This window comes from Vicia villosa, linkage group LG4, assembly GCF_029867415.1.
Source record: "Vicia villosa cultivar HV-30 ecotype Madison, WI linkage group LG4, Vvil1.0, whole genome shotgun sequence".
Classification (NCBI taxonomy): Eukaryota; Viridiplantae; Streptophyta; class Magnoliopsida; order Fabales; family Fabaceae; genus Vicia; species Vicia villosa.
Genome location: NC_081183.1, coordinates 1,323,137 through 1,339,016, shown reverse-complemented (window position 1 = coordinate 1,339,016; position 15,880 = coordinate 1,323,137). Strand labels below are relative to the sequence as shown.

General features: G+C 33.2%; 2 protein-coding genes across 3 annotated transcripts; both read right to left on the bottom strand.

The window, feature by feature from the left end:
- Positions 1–290: 290 nt before the first annotated feature.
- On the bottom strand, positions 291–2,876 carry LOC131594296 (uncharacterized). Of its 2 annotated transcripts, XM_058866385.1 has the most exons (9): positions 2,732–2,872; positions 2,562–2,618; positions 2,182–2,279; positions 1,978–2,047; positions 1,633–1,681; positions 1,162–1,250; positions 1,021–1,068; positions 774–833; positions 291–645 (listed from the first exon to the last, which is right to left on the bottom strand). In XM_058866385.1, the coding sequence occupies exons 1-9, from the start codon at positions 2,789–2,791 to the stop codon at positions 544–546; spliced, it is 633 nt and encodes a 210-aa protein (XP_058722368.1). In that variant the 5' UTR covers positions 2,792–2,872; the 3' UTR covers positions 291–543. The 2 variants fall into 2 exon arrangements, with proteins under 2 accessions (XP_058722368.1, XP_058722369.1); XM_058866386.1 differs by lacking the exon at positions 291–645 and having other exon boundaries at positions 784–886; positions 2,732–2,876.
- Positions 2,877–4,937: 2,061 nt separating this feature from the next.
- LOC131594663 (uncharacterized) lies at positions 4,938–5,453 on the bottom strand. The gene has a single exon (XM_058866848.1). It carries the CDS (start codon positions 5,451–5,453, stop codon positions 4,938–4,940), a length of 516 nt encoding a protein of 171 aa, XP_058722831.1.
- Between the last annotated feature and the right edge of the window lie 10,427 nt (positions 5,454–15,880).

The window sequence follows — 15,880 nt, the reverse complement described above, 5'->3', positions numbered from 1 at the left end:
TCATGTAAATTATAATAATCATTGATCTGTTTGAGAATTGTTATAAGGATAATTTATGCATATTATAAGTTGAAAATGGATTATCTCATATCATATTTTCATTGGTAAAAATATATATAGTCTAAAAATGGAGAGAAGGAATAATGAAGCAACACTTGAATGCTTCTTGAGTTGGATTACGAAAACATCACTATGATTCATAGTCATATATACATCCTTGAATTAGACCAACTTCACTGTATGTTTGAGAAATGTATCCCGTGTTCGACGTGTCTAAAACAAACACATGATTATGTTTGATTTATTCAATTTTTTTAAATTACTACTGATATCGACATGTTACCAAGTCCAAAGTTCATACTCTGACTACTATCATATCATACTAACAAGTTATTGAAGAGAAATCACCCAAGTCTATCAAGAGATTGTAACAGAGAGAAGAAAAACACATAATATCTTTCTTATATAGGTACATAACAAAATTTCATCTCTAATTTTCAATGTTATCATCTATATTGCAATCTGTGTCTTGCACTAGATGCCTCAGCTCTGATGACTTGCAGGTACAAAACGCCAGAGATCAACAGCAATATCTACCTCTTTCTTCTTGTGAAATTTGTACAATTTCGGCACATCATACCGAAGCTGCCATAGCATACAAAAAAGATTACTTCTTCAACAAAATGAGAATGGTTCAGAATTGCACCATGGTTACACCATAAATAACTAGAATAAGAAAATTAATCTGTTCATAATACTTTAACTGCACTCACCTCACATAGAACTTCAGCACTCCTAGCATTGAAATCCCTTAAGGCTGCCCGTTTCACATGCTGCAATCATATAAAGTTAACCAATGGTATTAACCTCTGTAGTACCGACACCTCTGAAAAAAGGTGTGTTCGAGTCATTGTTCGTGTCCGAAACCAACACCGACACTTGTCAATAGCAATCTGGTAAATTTTGCAGAACTAAATTGCTCAATTGAAAAACTAAAAATTTGAGTTGCAAGTGACTTACATCTCTTGTTGAAGTTTTATGTAAAGAATAAACAGCTTGAGAAGCAACCTAATGGAACAAAATATGGAACAAAGGTATATTATTATATTTTTTTCAGTCATATGTTAATAATTATAACCAGCATCTATGATATTGCTTTACCTTCAGAGCAGCAGACAGAAACTCTAAATCTGCACCCTTTTTCCGAGTTCCAAATGGAGGATTCATTACAACTGTATCGACAATTGGACCTTGCAAAAGCACCAATGTTACTATTGCTTTCTTCTTAACTGATGACTATCACAAGATTATATTGTTTGACAGCTACCAAAACAAGTCACTAACACATTGAATAATAGTAAATAATATACACCTAACGCCTATTTGGATTAACTTATTTGAGCTTATCTACTGGCATAAGCACTTGTGAGACTGCTGAGAGAGCTTACCTGCTGGCATAAGAACTAGTGAAACTATTTAGGAGAACTTATGCAAATGTGGCTTATGACATATCTATAAGCTCTCTAAAATAGATTCAGAAAACAACTTATAGTTTATATGAAGACAGTTTCATACTAGATATTGTTGAAAATGTTGAAAGCTATTGAAGGACAAAGACAATGTTGAAAATACCTCTCCATTTCAAGTCCATGATATTAGATTGAATAAAATCCAAGTCCAGCTGCAGTTTTAGTTGAATAACAAAGCGATAGTGAGTATCAGTATCCGTTAGTAGAGGCCAACTTTAACATAATCGGTCGGATAAAATATATAAATAAAATACATTTATTTGATGATCATATTTCATCTCCTATTGTTCCAATAAGATTCAAAACATTGACCTGAATCTTTCTCACTCAACATATGTACAACAATGAAAAAATATCGAGCCTTATTATTCTTTTCCTTCAACAAGAGAACTGGTTATTATGAAACCTAAGCATTCATTAACCAATGTAATCAGCAAAAGGACAATACCTCGAGTTCCTCAGCATTAAGAGATGCTATTTCAAGAGATTCTGGATCAATGTCAATGCTGAGAACATGTCTGATCAATGCTAACACAAATCAAAATTTTAGCATTACCAATATTCAACTTCACTATAATCTCGCATAAAATACAAGACTGAGATAAAAATAAGACAAACTGATGAAATATCCCGAAATGCGGCTGCAACTTACTCTGCGCTCAAAAGGGCAGCTGCAATGCCTAAAGTACCACAACCACATCCAAAGTCAGCCACTACTTTGTTGCTCACATCATCATAAGAATTCTCTGCCTGATTCCAAGATTCACAATAAAAACAGGATTTTCACAATGTGGAATTATAATAAACCAATCAGGTGTTATAAAAAAAACCAAATTAACAACTGGTTTCAACTCCAACAACAAACTAAAATTTAACAAACAATAATCACATATTATTAAAAAAACAAAACACCCATTAACAAGCATTACAGAGTGAAGATGGAATAAGGCAAAAGAATGAAACTTTAGCATATTTGAAGAGTAAAGCACAAAGGGGGCATAAATGGAAAAAAACAGGGTTTAAGAAATTTACAAGAAAAAGCATACGAGAAGCGATGTGAGGTCCTGTTGGGTATTGTTCAAGCTCAATCTGCAATAAACAATGAAGTGATTATTCACAATAATCGATTATTAGTTTAATTGATTCTTCACAATAATTGATTATTACGAAATTGAAAGTAAAAAGAGTAATGAAAGAGAAACCTTAGGGTTAGAAAATTGATCAAGAGAACCAAGGTGACCTTCTAGCTCTTTCAGCTTCATCGAATTTTTCCGCCGAAATTGTGAAGAAGAAGAAGAAGAATTGAATTGAATGAATCACCCAAATTTCTGTATCAGTTTATTTAAAATTATTTTTTAAATAAAATAATAAAATTTTAAAGTTTTTAATCATTAGTTATACATTTTCAATAAAATGAGAATTTGAAAAAAAATTTAAAAATTAAATGCGACTTTTTTTTTATAGATTTTGATAATTATTTTTATTGAAAGGAAACTGATTTTCATTTTAATAAACAAACATAAAATAACTTCTATTTTTTTAATAAAGAATCTAAAAATGAATATCTAAATTATTGTGTATAGAAGCTAGGTGATATCTAACTGTTTTGGTGAAAAAAGCAATCTATAGATTATCAAGAGTTAAATAAGTTCTTTATTATTAAAATAATTCAATTTTACTATGATCAATGAATGTTCAATGTTGTTGTCTCTTTGTTTGGATGAGTGGAATATGATGGAATAGAATGCAATGAAGTGATATACATAATATTTTGTTGTTTCGATTTATAAACAATTGATGGAGTAAAATAGAACATGATGGAATTTATTTAATCATATTTGATTTAATCATTCAATTTCCTTTTTATTTTAACTAGTTCTAAAACTAGTTTATGTTAAAAATAATTATTTAAAAAAAAATTGGTTTAAATTTGACTCTTATAATCTTCATAATTATGCTTTTTAAACAATAAATTTGACTCCCAGTAAGTTCTTTTCGAGTGCAACAAAGATTGAAGATGTTGAACAGCTAGCACCATTTTCTGTATAAAGTAATTCTACAAAACATATAAATACATTTCATTATGTCTCAAGTATAATAAATAATAATACATTAGCGAATATACTTAGTTATTATACCTTGCTCAAATCTCTCGAGAATATCAAAATCTTCATTTGTAATCAAGGATGAAGATGTTCCTTTGAGCCAATCCTGGGTGCATATCAGTGCTTTGACTGTTGTAGGTGTTAATGAGCTGCGATGTGGATCAAAGACCCTTTCTCTTGTACTGAATGCAAATTTAGACGCCACTATGCTTATAGGTATAGCTAGCACATCTCTTGCAATTTTTGCAAGGATGGGATAACGGTCGGAGTTTACTTTCCACCACTCTGGAATATTTATCTCCATGTTATGCTCTAACTTCTCTCCAAGATCAGTAATTAATTCATTATCTACAATGTCACACCCTTCTGAAAGATAGAACTCAGCAGTTCCATAAGGATGACTATCACTACCAAAAACTTGCGACTCATCTGAATTACCTTGAGGACACATAAATCCAACACAATATTCCTCATAAGTAGATTTCAAGCAAGACTCTAAGGTTACTTTCAAGGCATCAGCATCAACCTTATTATAATACCATCGTACCATCCAATCATCCAATCAACCAATCTAACCTTACGTCTAGGGTCGAAAATAGAGCAATCAACAACATCATGTTAAGCTTATCATGAGATCCCCAATACTTATCATACTTCTTCTTTATCTTTTGATCTGCTGAACGTAGATGTTCATCTTCAGACGCACACATACCCGCTCTTTCCAATACCTAGGACCTCAAACATATACATATTGCTTGTCAAATAAGATGACCCATATATTTTTATAGTAGCATCATAAAACAATTTCAAGAATGGAATGATTAAGTTAATATGATTTCAAGGGTGGTGTTTTAACCATTTTACCCATGCAAAATACCGGATATTTTGAAATTTCCGGTTCATACCGGAAATTTAATAGGATTTACCAATTTACTGTGCATGATGAACTATACCGGAAATATAAAATTTCCGATATGAATCACTAGTTAATATTGATACAGGAAATCAAAATATCCGGTACCGGAAATTTACTGGATATTTCAAATTTTTGGTATGAATCACTAGTTAATATTCATACCGGAAATTTAAAATAGCCGGTACTAGAAATTTACCGGATATTTCAAATTTCCGGTATGATTTCAATGTATAAAACTACCAGAAATTTTAAATTTCCGGTAAAAGAAAAATACCGGAAATTTCAAATTTCCGGAACTGGGAGTTAAATTTATTTTTTTAAACTTGATTAACATAAATAGAATAAATATCAAATGTCTTAATATATAAATATCATACATATCTATTATTACAATATCACAACAGTTTCTGCATCCATAGAAACATTCTTCCGAATGTCTGACTTTCCTGCCAATGCTTCCCAGTGTCTAAACCGACCGGCATATGCTGATTCCCATGCTTTTGCATTAATAGAACAATTATTTTTCCAACAATCAGTGACGGGCGGCAGTGGACAATCGGGTCTCAACTTTATATGAACCCAATGATTACTGTTGACAAAATCAACAACAACTATTGTATGTCGACTCGTGTATGGGGGTGGAGCTATGAGAAGCGGGAAAAATGTTATGTTCATTAACATGGAAAGATAAACAAATACAACACTGTATTTAAAATCAACAGGGTAACCCATATCGGGAATCGTCATCCATTTCTCCTTACCTTGAAAACCCAAGTGTTTTACGAGTAATAAATTACTAACATCAGAGACAGTGTCATAGAACAACTTGGAAAACAAATCTGCGTGTTGCTGGATTTGAGTATGAAGTTGTCTTCGAACATCATAACATGCTTCTTCCCCCATCCTAATGCAGATGAAATACAACGGAAACCATAATTTCCATTTGGTTCAACATCAACAATGTCATCGATGTATGGATGAAAGAAGGCAGGAAACTGTCAATGAATTTTTTCTCGATTGAACCATCCAATCAAATAAAAAGATAAATTAAAAAAATGTCATTAGAATATCAAGCTGAGATTTCATCTGAGTTGAAACTCCCAACCGCAAGGAAATAGTAAACTTATAAAAAGAGAAATGTGTCATTTGAAATACAAAGTTGATAATCTCTCTCGGTTGAAACTCTAAACCGAGGGAATAGATTAATCTTAAATTAAAGAAAAAGCACCCATTGAAAAAGAATAAAAGTCAAAAGGGAAATGTGGGATTTGAAGCTTGGTCCATGAGCCACATTTTCTATCAGTTGTTTCTTGCAATCGAGGGAATAGTTTTTTTATTGATTTAGTAATAAAAAATTTGAAATGCACCAATTGAAAAAAACAAAAAGTAAAAACATCGAGTTGAGATTCGAAATGTGATCCCTTAACTACTTTTCTTGCCGATAGTTATCCATTAGTGAAGGAATATATTGTATTTATAAAAAAAAAGTGACGTGCCCAAGAACTTTACATCGAATGTTTTGTTGGCTGAGGTGAAAGTTTTATCATAAAATGTATTATTTGTAGTAGTGGTGATTATTAAAGTTTGACCTAACTCATCCTTACAAAAATAGTTTGTAAGGTGAGGAGTGTCACTCTATATAAACTTTTTCAATGTTCTATTTAAAACAAATGTGGGGCTTTAGGATCTTCCTAATACACTCTCTCACGTCCATCATTCTTTTTTTATATTAATGTGGGTGGCCCATGGTCCGATCGATAGGCTCTGATACCATTTGTTGGAGGAGTTTTTCACTAGGGAGCATTGATACATATTGTAGGACTAGGCACCTTTGTGAGAGACATAGATGCATAGTGTAGGACTAGGCACCTTTGTGAGATACACGCCACTTATTCACCCAAAACATTAAGGTGATAGGTGAGTGGGTTCTCCCACACACACACACACACACACACACACACACACACACACACACACACACACACACACACACACACACACACACACACACACACACACACACACACACACACACACACACACACACACACACACACACACACACACACACACACACACACACACATATATATATATATATATATATATATATATATATAGATGCTCAAGTCACCATATTCCTATCCAATGTGGGACTATTTTCCCACTTACTCACACTTACATTATTATTCTAACACTCCCCCTCAAGTGTGAGTCTACAATGCTCCCCCTCACACTTATATCACCATTGACACCTTGCAATGGGGCACCACTTCCTGGGCATTTTGATATAAGTGAGCTAGTTCCTTTCTCGAACCAAAGGCTCATGATACTATTTGTTAGGGGTGTTTTTCACTTAGGAAACATTGATACATAGTGTTGGACTAGACATCTTTGTGGGAGACACACCACTTGTCCACCTAAAACCTTAAGGTGATAGGTGAGTGGATTCTCCCACTAATAAGTCTTCAACTCACGACATTCTTATCCAATGTAAGTCTATTTCTCCACTTACTTACACTTGCATTATTATTCTAACAATGATGACATGATGAAGAATTGAAATAAAGTGCATAATCAAATACAAAAGAGAAGAATGTGTAGAATATGCAAGAATCTATGAAAGGAAATCTGAATCGAAGAGAAAATGAGAAATTTTTTTGCGTTTGATAGCATATTAGCAAGGACGAAGCTCATAACTAACTTGAGCTTATATATGGAGAATGTGACATATGTTTCTCTTACATTAATACAAGAGTTAAATATACAATGACCCTTGTAATGTTATCGAGATTCTGTTTACCCTCCTGTAAAAAAAAATGGATTCTCCCATTATAATGTTAAGATTTTATGTCTTTAGCCCCTCAGTTAACCAAATGGCATGGAATCTTCATTTTTGCTTACGTGGCATATCCAGGTGCATTTTTTTTTAATTTTTAAATTCAACGTGGAATTTCTTTTATTTTATTTTTTAAAATTTTGAAAGAAAAAAAATTTATTATAAGGGAGATAAATTAAAATTCGCTAACATTGCAAAAGTAAAATATATACATTTTTTTAAATTTTAGATATAAAACATTGAAAAATTGTACTAATAAATTTTGATCCCAAGACCATAGCCTTTCTCATGCAATGAAACATTACTCCTATAATGTTATAATGTTAGCAAATGAAAAATGAAGATACCAAATAAAAATTTAACCCTTAATACAATACACCTATGTGGTATATATACAAGATGGTGAAGCATCATAACAAGTCTAGTTATTTATAAATATTCATATCACCGATCACAACATTACAATTGCCGTTGCCAGTAACCGAACCACCACTGTCTATAACAACTGCTCTCTTGGACTTACCACCATGACCTCGTGGTGGCGGAAAACCGACATCATCATCTTCTCTCTCCGGTTGCCGCCGGAACAGCTGCCTTTCAATGTTTGACAAGTTAGAACATAACATAGTTGGCTTCCAAATCTCATCTTTCATTACTTCTTCAAACATGTTATGTAATGCTCCAGTAGGGTGATGACTAGGGCCTTCCACTGTAACCTTCAAACCAACTTTCTCACATGGTTCAATATTTACAATCACACAAAGACCAACGTTTCTATTATTGATACTAAAAATACTTGAGCTACAAACAGTAAAATAGTGTGCCACAATTACCCTACAAGGCTTTTCGTTATCTCCTCTCTTTCTCACCTCTTCCAACACAAGTAGACCTCTTATTTTCCCACTGCTATAATGATAAGCACGTGTTTCCATAACATAACCCGATCCAATAATACTCTTTTTACGCTTTTTCTTACCATTTTCAAAGTCTCTATCTAGATAGACACAAAAAGCAGGAGAGGCAAGAAAAGCTTCGTCTTTTTGTATTCTAAAATGAATGCAGCTACATTTTGAAGATAACTTACATAAGAGTTGGAAATATACTTTATAAGTCGACAATATGCCATCTTTGGTTACTTCTTTAGATTGCATGACTCTGAATGAACAGTCCTCTGAACCATCTATAGTGTAGGACGCCATCCAATCCCTTTTTAAACCGGTATATCTTTGAGATTTTGTCACATAAATGGAACCATAAGTTCCCAACTTTTCATGGTAGGTTGTAAAATCATCATCAGTTAGACGATTAACACCTTCAAGATTGTTTCTCATGCTGATTTATATGTATTCTCACAACAAATAAATTTCGTAAGTCAATTGAAAAACATAGAAGCTAAATATGCCCTTATATTATAATGGATTGTTTGCATGCGTTAGTCTAACGCAATCTTATACCATTAAATTTCGTATGGCATTTTTTTTATTCTCTTTGACTAATTTAGGCATACCACTTTTCTGTGTTTCAGAATATTTATACTTTATCTCTCTCTCTCTATCTCTCCAATAATTCTTGATTATGTTAGTACCAACTATTTTTTTTTGATTCTTCACTTTTCTTTCTATTTTCTCATGGGTTTTTATGGTTCATTTGTTAGAACTTGTAATTATTAAGATTGGTGAATAATTGAGTGCGGAAAGGAAGAGGGTGAGACAATGAGAGAGACAAAGTAATTGAGGGTAAAAATGGATCACTCAATTATTCATGAGATATCTCAAGAGTATTTATATAACTAAATAAAATGAGGTACAACTATCAATCAGAAAAAACTGATACGCTCTAGGTGTAACTAGTTGGCATAAAATTGAAATCAATTATATTTAACTATTATCTTAGAAAAATGACACAATTAACCAGTTGACATATTATGTCCACCGGTTACATTACTACGGTTCTGTTTGAAAAATATAAAGGGGTGTAACCTGTTACATTCATATGTCACTCGGGTATATGAACATGAATTACTTTTTTTCTCACCACACCACCTTAATTCATGTGCTCCAAGTCTTCCATGTCCATATGCTTCTTCAATCTATTGAATACTTCTTGTGACTTCTATGGTCAGCAAATCGGCCACTTGGTCTTCACTTCTACAATACTCCAACCTCAATCTTCCTTCACGAATAAGTTCTCTCAAGTAGTGAAACCTCATCTCAATATGCTTGCTTCTCCCATGAGCGGAGTTCTTAGCAAGATTTATAGAGGTAATGTTATCAACCATTAGCGTTACAGTATCACCCTCTTCGATGTCTAACTTCTTCAACAAATTCATCAACCACACGACTTTGCACGTACACAACCAAGTTGCAATGTACTCGACCTCCCAATAAGAGAATGATATTACTAGTTCCTTCTTCGAACACCATGAGATTGGTGTTTCACCGAACATAAATATGTATCCAGTTGTAGATTTTCTATCTTCCTTATATCTGCACCAACTAGAATAGGTGAATCCAAGTAAATTGTATTTTCTTCCCTTGTCCATTGCAGGAAAACGAATTCCGCATCCAACAAAGCCTTTGACAAATCTTACAATCCTCTTGACTACGGCTAAGTGAGACACCTTCGGTCTCTCGATGAATCTGTTCATAATACATACACTAAACGCGAAAACCGGACGTGTATTGTAGAAGTAAGGTAAGGATCCAATCAACCTATGATACTGAGTTGGTTTAACATCTTGTCAAATTTAGTTAACACCCTGTGTTAAATTTAGTATACTTACACCTTTCAATAACTTTTTATAAGTAACAAATTTAATTAATTTGATCATTGAATTGAGAGATATTATCAAGTAGATTAAGTCATTAAAACTTTATAGAATTTGATAAATTATTTGGTATTCTACCACACTAGTTTATTTCAACGTATAATAAGTTATTTAAAATATATGTAACTGTTCCGGACTGATCCAATGGCTAGATGTGGCCCAATCCACTTCTGCACCCATAACAGTCCAATAGCCTTGGCCCAACCATCTAAGGGCAAAGGAAAGCTCTTTTCCTCCTCCCACTCTATCGAGGACAACAGACCATCGCTGTCCCCAGCCAAGTCTCCACTTGTGCCAACAGAAACACTACTAAAAAATGCTCGGCATGCTCCTCTTTTGATTTGGAATAAATCAAGGTATCATCTATGAATACCACAACAAACTTATCTAGATATGAATGCAAAGTTCGATTCATATATTCCATGAAAACACATGGCGCATTAGATACACCAAACAACATAACAATGTATTCATAATGACCATACATCGTTCGGAAAGCCGTCTTTGAAATATCATATGGTTTAACACGAAACTGATGATAACCTGGCCTTAAATCAATCTTGCTAAAAACATTAGCCCCCAACAACTGATCCATCAAATCATCAATCCTCAGGAGTGGATACTTATTCTTAATAGCCACTTTATTCAATTGCCTGTAGTCTACACACAATCTCATACTTCCGTCTTTCTTCTGAACTAACAACATCGGTGCACCCCACGAAGAAACACTCGGTCGAACAAACTTCTTCTCGAGCAATTCTCCCAACTGTTTCTTCAATTCATACAGTTCAGACTACATGGTGTTAGATACATATTTGGATTCCAGGTTTGTGTTACTGAATTGATTTTCCAATTGCACGGTGCGGGAGTTTTTATTGTCATGAAACATAGCGGCTATGCGCTTCCAACAGTCTTTTGCAGTGTCGTCGACGACGAGGATGGATTACAGAATATCATGCGACACTGTTACGTACATCCATTGCAACACTACTGCATCAAGGCGATTCCAAAGTTTAGAATCGACAACCTTAAGTTTGGCCAACGCTTGTATGGTCTAGGCTTCCGAAGGCGGAATAATGTGATCAAGAACATTGCGAACGCGTGCATGCACTTTGAATAGGGCAGACCACGAGAGGTAGAGATTAGAATCATTTTCCAACGTCACTGGGATGATGGTTTTGACGTTGTTGATGGCGAAAGCGGAGTGGAATTTAGATGTTACCGCCTGAGAGGAATTAGATTGTCGGGCTGATGAAGTGTCATCAGATGTTCGAGAGTGGGAAGGTTAATTTCTTCTGCCATGGTAGAACAAAAGGTGTGCGACGGCTGGAAAAAATTGTTGGTTTAGGAACATGATAAAGCTAATACCATATCATGTAAGAATCAAATTCCATACTTTCTCATTGATATTTTTTGTCATAATATACAAATAATATATAAGTGTGAATATTTCTATATTTAAAAGCTAACAACATACAATTATTATTAATTATAGATATATTCTAATAATAAGTGGTAACTAAAATTCTGCAATAAACTTATAAAAGAGAATTAGATGTTTTTTTGTTTTTTTTAATATTTTATGGTGGAGACTTAGATGCTCTTTTCATATGATGGTGAATTAGATGCTTTGTTATAATTACATCAAATAATACTGCGGAAGAACAACGCTTATCTTGGAGAATAGGGCAAATATTCTTCATTCTATGCTTATAAATTTCCCATACGACTGTAATGAAGCTAGATATTTGGGTATCAAATAATGAGTTCGTTCTTTCACCCACGGGCCACGGGTCATCTTGGACTCTCCTATTTATCATCATATGAAAAAAATCTTACATCAAGAGCTGAACCATTTCTCCAACATGAACAAGGACAAATTGCAAAACCACATGTTGCACCTCAAGTTTCTTACTCCACCCAAAGTGAACGATCGGTAGTTGCCAATCAAGGTGTAGTTAGAGGCAATAATAATGGTAATGTCCATTACAATCAATTTATTTATGTTGACCAAATAATAACTTTTGCTGCTTCTTCCTAATAACAAAAGTTTTCTTTTACCACTCCTTTAACTAGGCAATAATTCCATATGTTGATGTTTGCCAATGATCAAAATGGGCATTGGCTAATATGCATAAGGATTTTCCTTATGCACCATGCATAAGTCAATCTAAGCCATTGGATCATATTTTTAATCCAGTATTGAGTATTGAGTATTGAGTACTGAGTATTGAGTATTGACTATTGAGTGATGAGTATTGAGTATTGAGTAATAATTATAATTTGATCTAATGATCCAATGGTCAATAATACTCTATGCACGGTGCATAGATTTTTATCTATGCACCGTAACTGCACCCATCAAAATGTACATATATATGGTGTTTACTTTTGTAATCTTAATAATTATTACTATAATGTAAGCATTTTTAAATTTTCTATTATTGTGTTATATCATTAATTATATATACACTACAAAAAACGCGGCTAAATTGCGGGGGGTTTTAAGCCATGCTGGGGTTTTTGACCTCCGTAAATTGTTTTGCGGGAGTTACAAAAACTGCCGTCGATACGATTTTCATAAATTATATGCAGGGGATTTGGATGACTGCTGGTATCACGTAAATAAAATGTGGCGGTTTGCTAGTGGTATATATTATAAATATGTAAAAAAAAAACTCAAACCTTCATTATTTTTCTTTAGTTGAGAATGCAAATAATAATTATATCAATAAAGTATACCAAAATTCTAAAATCAATACCCTAAACTTGAACAAAACCATCCAACTATGCAATTAACATATACAAATCTCCACTTAATTTTATGCATCACCTTGTAGCACCTGGATTTTAAAACAAAAAATAATAGCATAAATAGATTAATAAAGGTGGTTGTTTTGTTTAGGGTTCCTTAATGGTCTGAGAGGATTCATATGTTTCTAATGGGTAGGGATGGGGTACGGTGGGTAAAAATATTGATATTCAGAAAAATATGTGTTAGATTTTTTAAGCCCCCCAAAATCATTGCCTTGCTTTGCTTTGCTTCATATTTCCCAACCCTAATTCTTTGAAGACAAAGCCAAGCAAAGGTGTTGCAATGTCTTCTTCTTCATGATTTGGAAAGTTATGTAGTTGTCACGCTCGTATAGTTTCGTACCAATATAAGAAGGGAACTAATAAAGAATGGTTGTTTTGGAGATATCCCTTTTGGAGAAGTGTTGATACGTGTGATTTGTTCATTTGGAATGAGGACTTTGGAGCAAAATCTAAAAATGAAAATGGAAGCATGATGAACTCGGAGATGGAAGTTATGTCCTCTATGAGCTATATGAAGGAATTGTATGAAGATTCAAAGCAGAGAAATTTTATGGAAATCTAAAAAATGTTGTGTTTTGGAATGTCTGTTATGGTTAATGTTTATTTAGTTTTGAAATGTAATAGTTGAAAATTTGAGAGTATGAGTAACCCTATTGTTATGAAATGTAATGAATATTTGAGAGTTTTATTTTGGTCTAGTTTATGAAATGTATTGAACTATAATGAATGGTTTTGAAATGTATTTTGAAATGTGTTTTGGAATTGGTAAAGAAAGGTGTTGAACTTGTTTGACTTAATTTGCATTTGACCTAATTTGGCACACAATCCATAATTTGCAAGCTACACAATTGACAAACCTCACAATAGGTAAAACACAATCCATAATTTGATAGTTAGGCAGTATGCAACATAACATTGGTCACAAAACATGTTTGCAATATAGTTTTTGTGAGATATTGGATCGAACTTTAGTATGGCCGAAGGGTAGCTTCTTGGTTTGACAGTTCAACAGAGTTAAGCATGAAGTCGAAGGTTGTTCACATGCTGGTGTCGAAGTGTGCATGTTGTAGTCGAAGATGGGCCTAGCATGCAGATGTCGAAGATGTTAGGATTGTTAGCATGTTAAATTAGGTTTTAGTGTTTAAACTCTAATTTGTTAAGTTAGCTTGTGTATTAAGTTGGCTTGTGTAATGGGCCTTGCTAAAAAAGCCCATTAGTTAGTATGTTAGGTTTTATTATAAAAAGCATACTAGTCTCTCATTATTGCTAAGCTGCAAATCCTAATTTAGGGTGAGAGAGGTTATTTGTTATTCTTGTAAACTTGTAATCTTGTTTTAAGAGAAAGTAAAAGAATAGCAGTTATAACCAATTTTTGTATTCTTCTTCTCCTCTCTAATTCCCTATTATACTTTGTTATTGGTATCGTTTTTCACAACAAATTGGTGCGGTGAGCATGGAGAAGATGCCTTCAACAAAATATGAGATTGAAAAGTTCACCGGAGTGAATGATTTCGGTCTGTGGCGCTTGAAGATGAAAGCCCTACTGGTTCGACAGGGTTGTTTAGAAGCATTGAAGGGAGAGGCAGCCATGAATGCTGCATTAACGGCAGTGGAGAAGACAACTATGATCGAGAAAGCACACATAAAAGTCACGAAGTTCTATTTACTTATAGATTTTAATATTTTGGGAGGTTTCCGTGTGCTATACTACATAAAAGTCACGAAGTTTGTTAAACTTGGTTACATTGACATTTTGGAATATTTTCATGTGCTATACTACATAAAACTCACGAAGTTCATTAAAGTTGCAAATTTTAGTCTTGGAAGATTTTCGTGTGCTATACTACATAAAAGTCACGAACCTCGTTAAACTTACAAAATTTAAATTTTTGAAGATTTTCGTGTACTATAATACATAAAAGTCTCGAAGTTCGTTAAACTTGCATAAACTGGTATTTTGGAAGATTTTCGTGTGCTATACTACATAAAAGTCACGGAGTTCAATAAACTTATAAATTTTAATATTTTGGATGATTTTCGTGTGCTATACTATATAAAAGTCACGAATTTCGTTAAACTTGGTTACATTGGTATTTTGGAAGATTTTTGTTTGCTATACTACATAAAAGTCACGAAGTTTGTTAAACTTACAAATTTTAATTTTTTGGAAGATTTTCGTGTGCTATAATATATAAACATCTCGGAGTTCGTTAAACTTGTATATATTGGTATTTTGGAAGATTTTCGCATGCAATAATACTTAAAAGTCACAAAGTTTGTTAAACTTTCAAAATTTGGTCTTTTGGAAGATTTTTGTGTCATATACTACATAAAAGTCACGAAGTTCGTTAAACTTGGAAATTTTAATATTTTGGAAGATTTTCGTGTACTATACTACATAAAAGTCACATAGTTCGTTAAACTTATAAATTTTAATGTTTTGGAAGATTTTCATGTGCTATACTACATAAAAGTCACGATGTTTGTTAAACTTGGTTACATTGGTATTTTGGAAGATTTTCGTGTGTTATACTACTTAAAAGTCACGAAGTTCGTTAAACTTGAAATTTTTGGTCTTTGGAAGCTTTTCGTGTTCTATACTACATGAAAGTCACGAAGTTCGTTAAACTTATAAATTTATATATTTTGGAAGATTTTTGTGTGCTATAATACATAAAAGTCTCGAGGTTCGTTAAACTTGCATACACTGGTATTTTGGAAGATTTTCGTGTGCTATACTACATAAAAGTCACGATGTTCTATTTACTTATAAATTTTTATATTTTGGTAGATTTTCGTGTGCTATACTACATAAAAGTGACGAAGTTTGTTAAACTTTCAAATTTT

Excerpts from the sequence above, each read along its gene's own strand:
- LOC131594663 (XM_058866848.1), bottom strand. The coding sequence starts at position 5,453 with ATGGGGGAAGAAGCATGTTATGATGTTCGAAGACAACTTCATACTCAA.
- LOC131594296 (XM_058866385.1), bottom strand. The coding sequence starts at position 2,791 with ATGAAGCTGAAAGAGCTAGAAGGTCACCTTGGTTCTCTTGATCAATTT. Across the intron at positions 1,251-1,632 it reads CATGGACTTGAAATGGAGAG|GTCCAATTGTCGATACAGTT; the intron begins GTATTTTCAACA and ends TGCTTTTGCAAG. Across the intron at positions 1,069-1,161 it reads TTCTGTCTGCTGCTCTGAAG|GTTGCTTCTCAAGCTGTTTA; the intron begins GTAAAGCAATAT and ends TTGTTCCATTAG.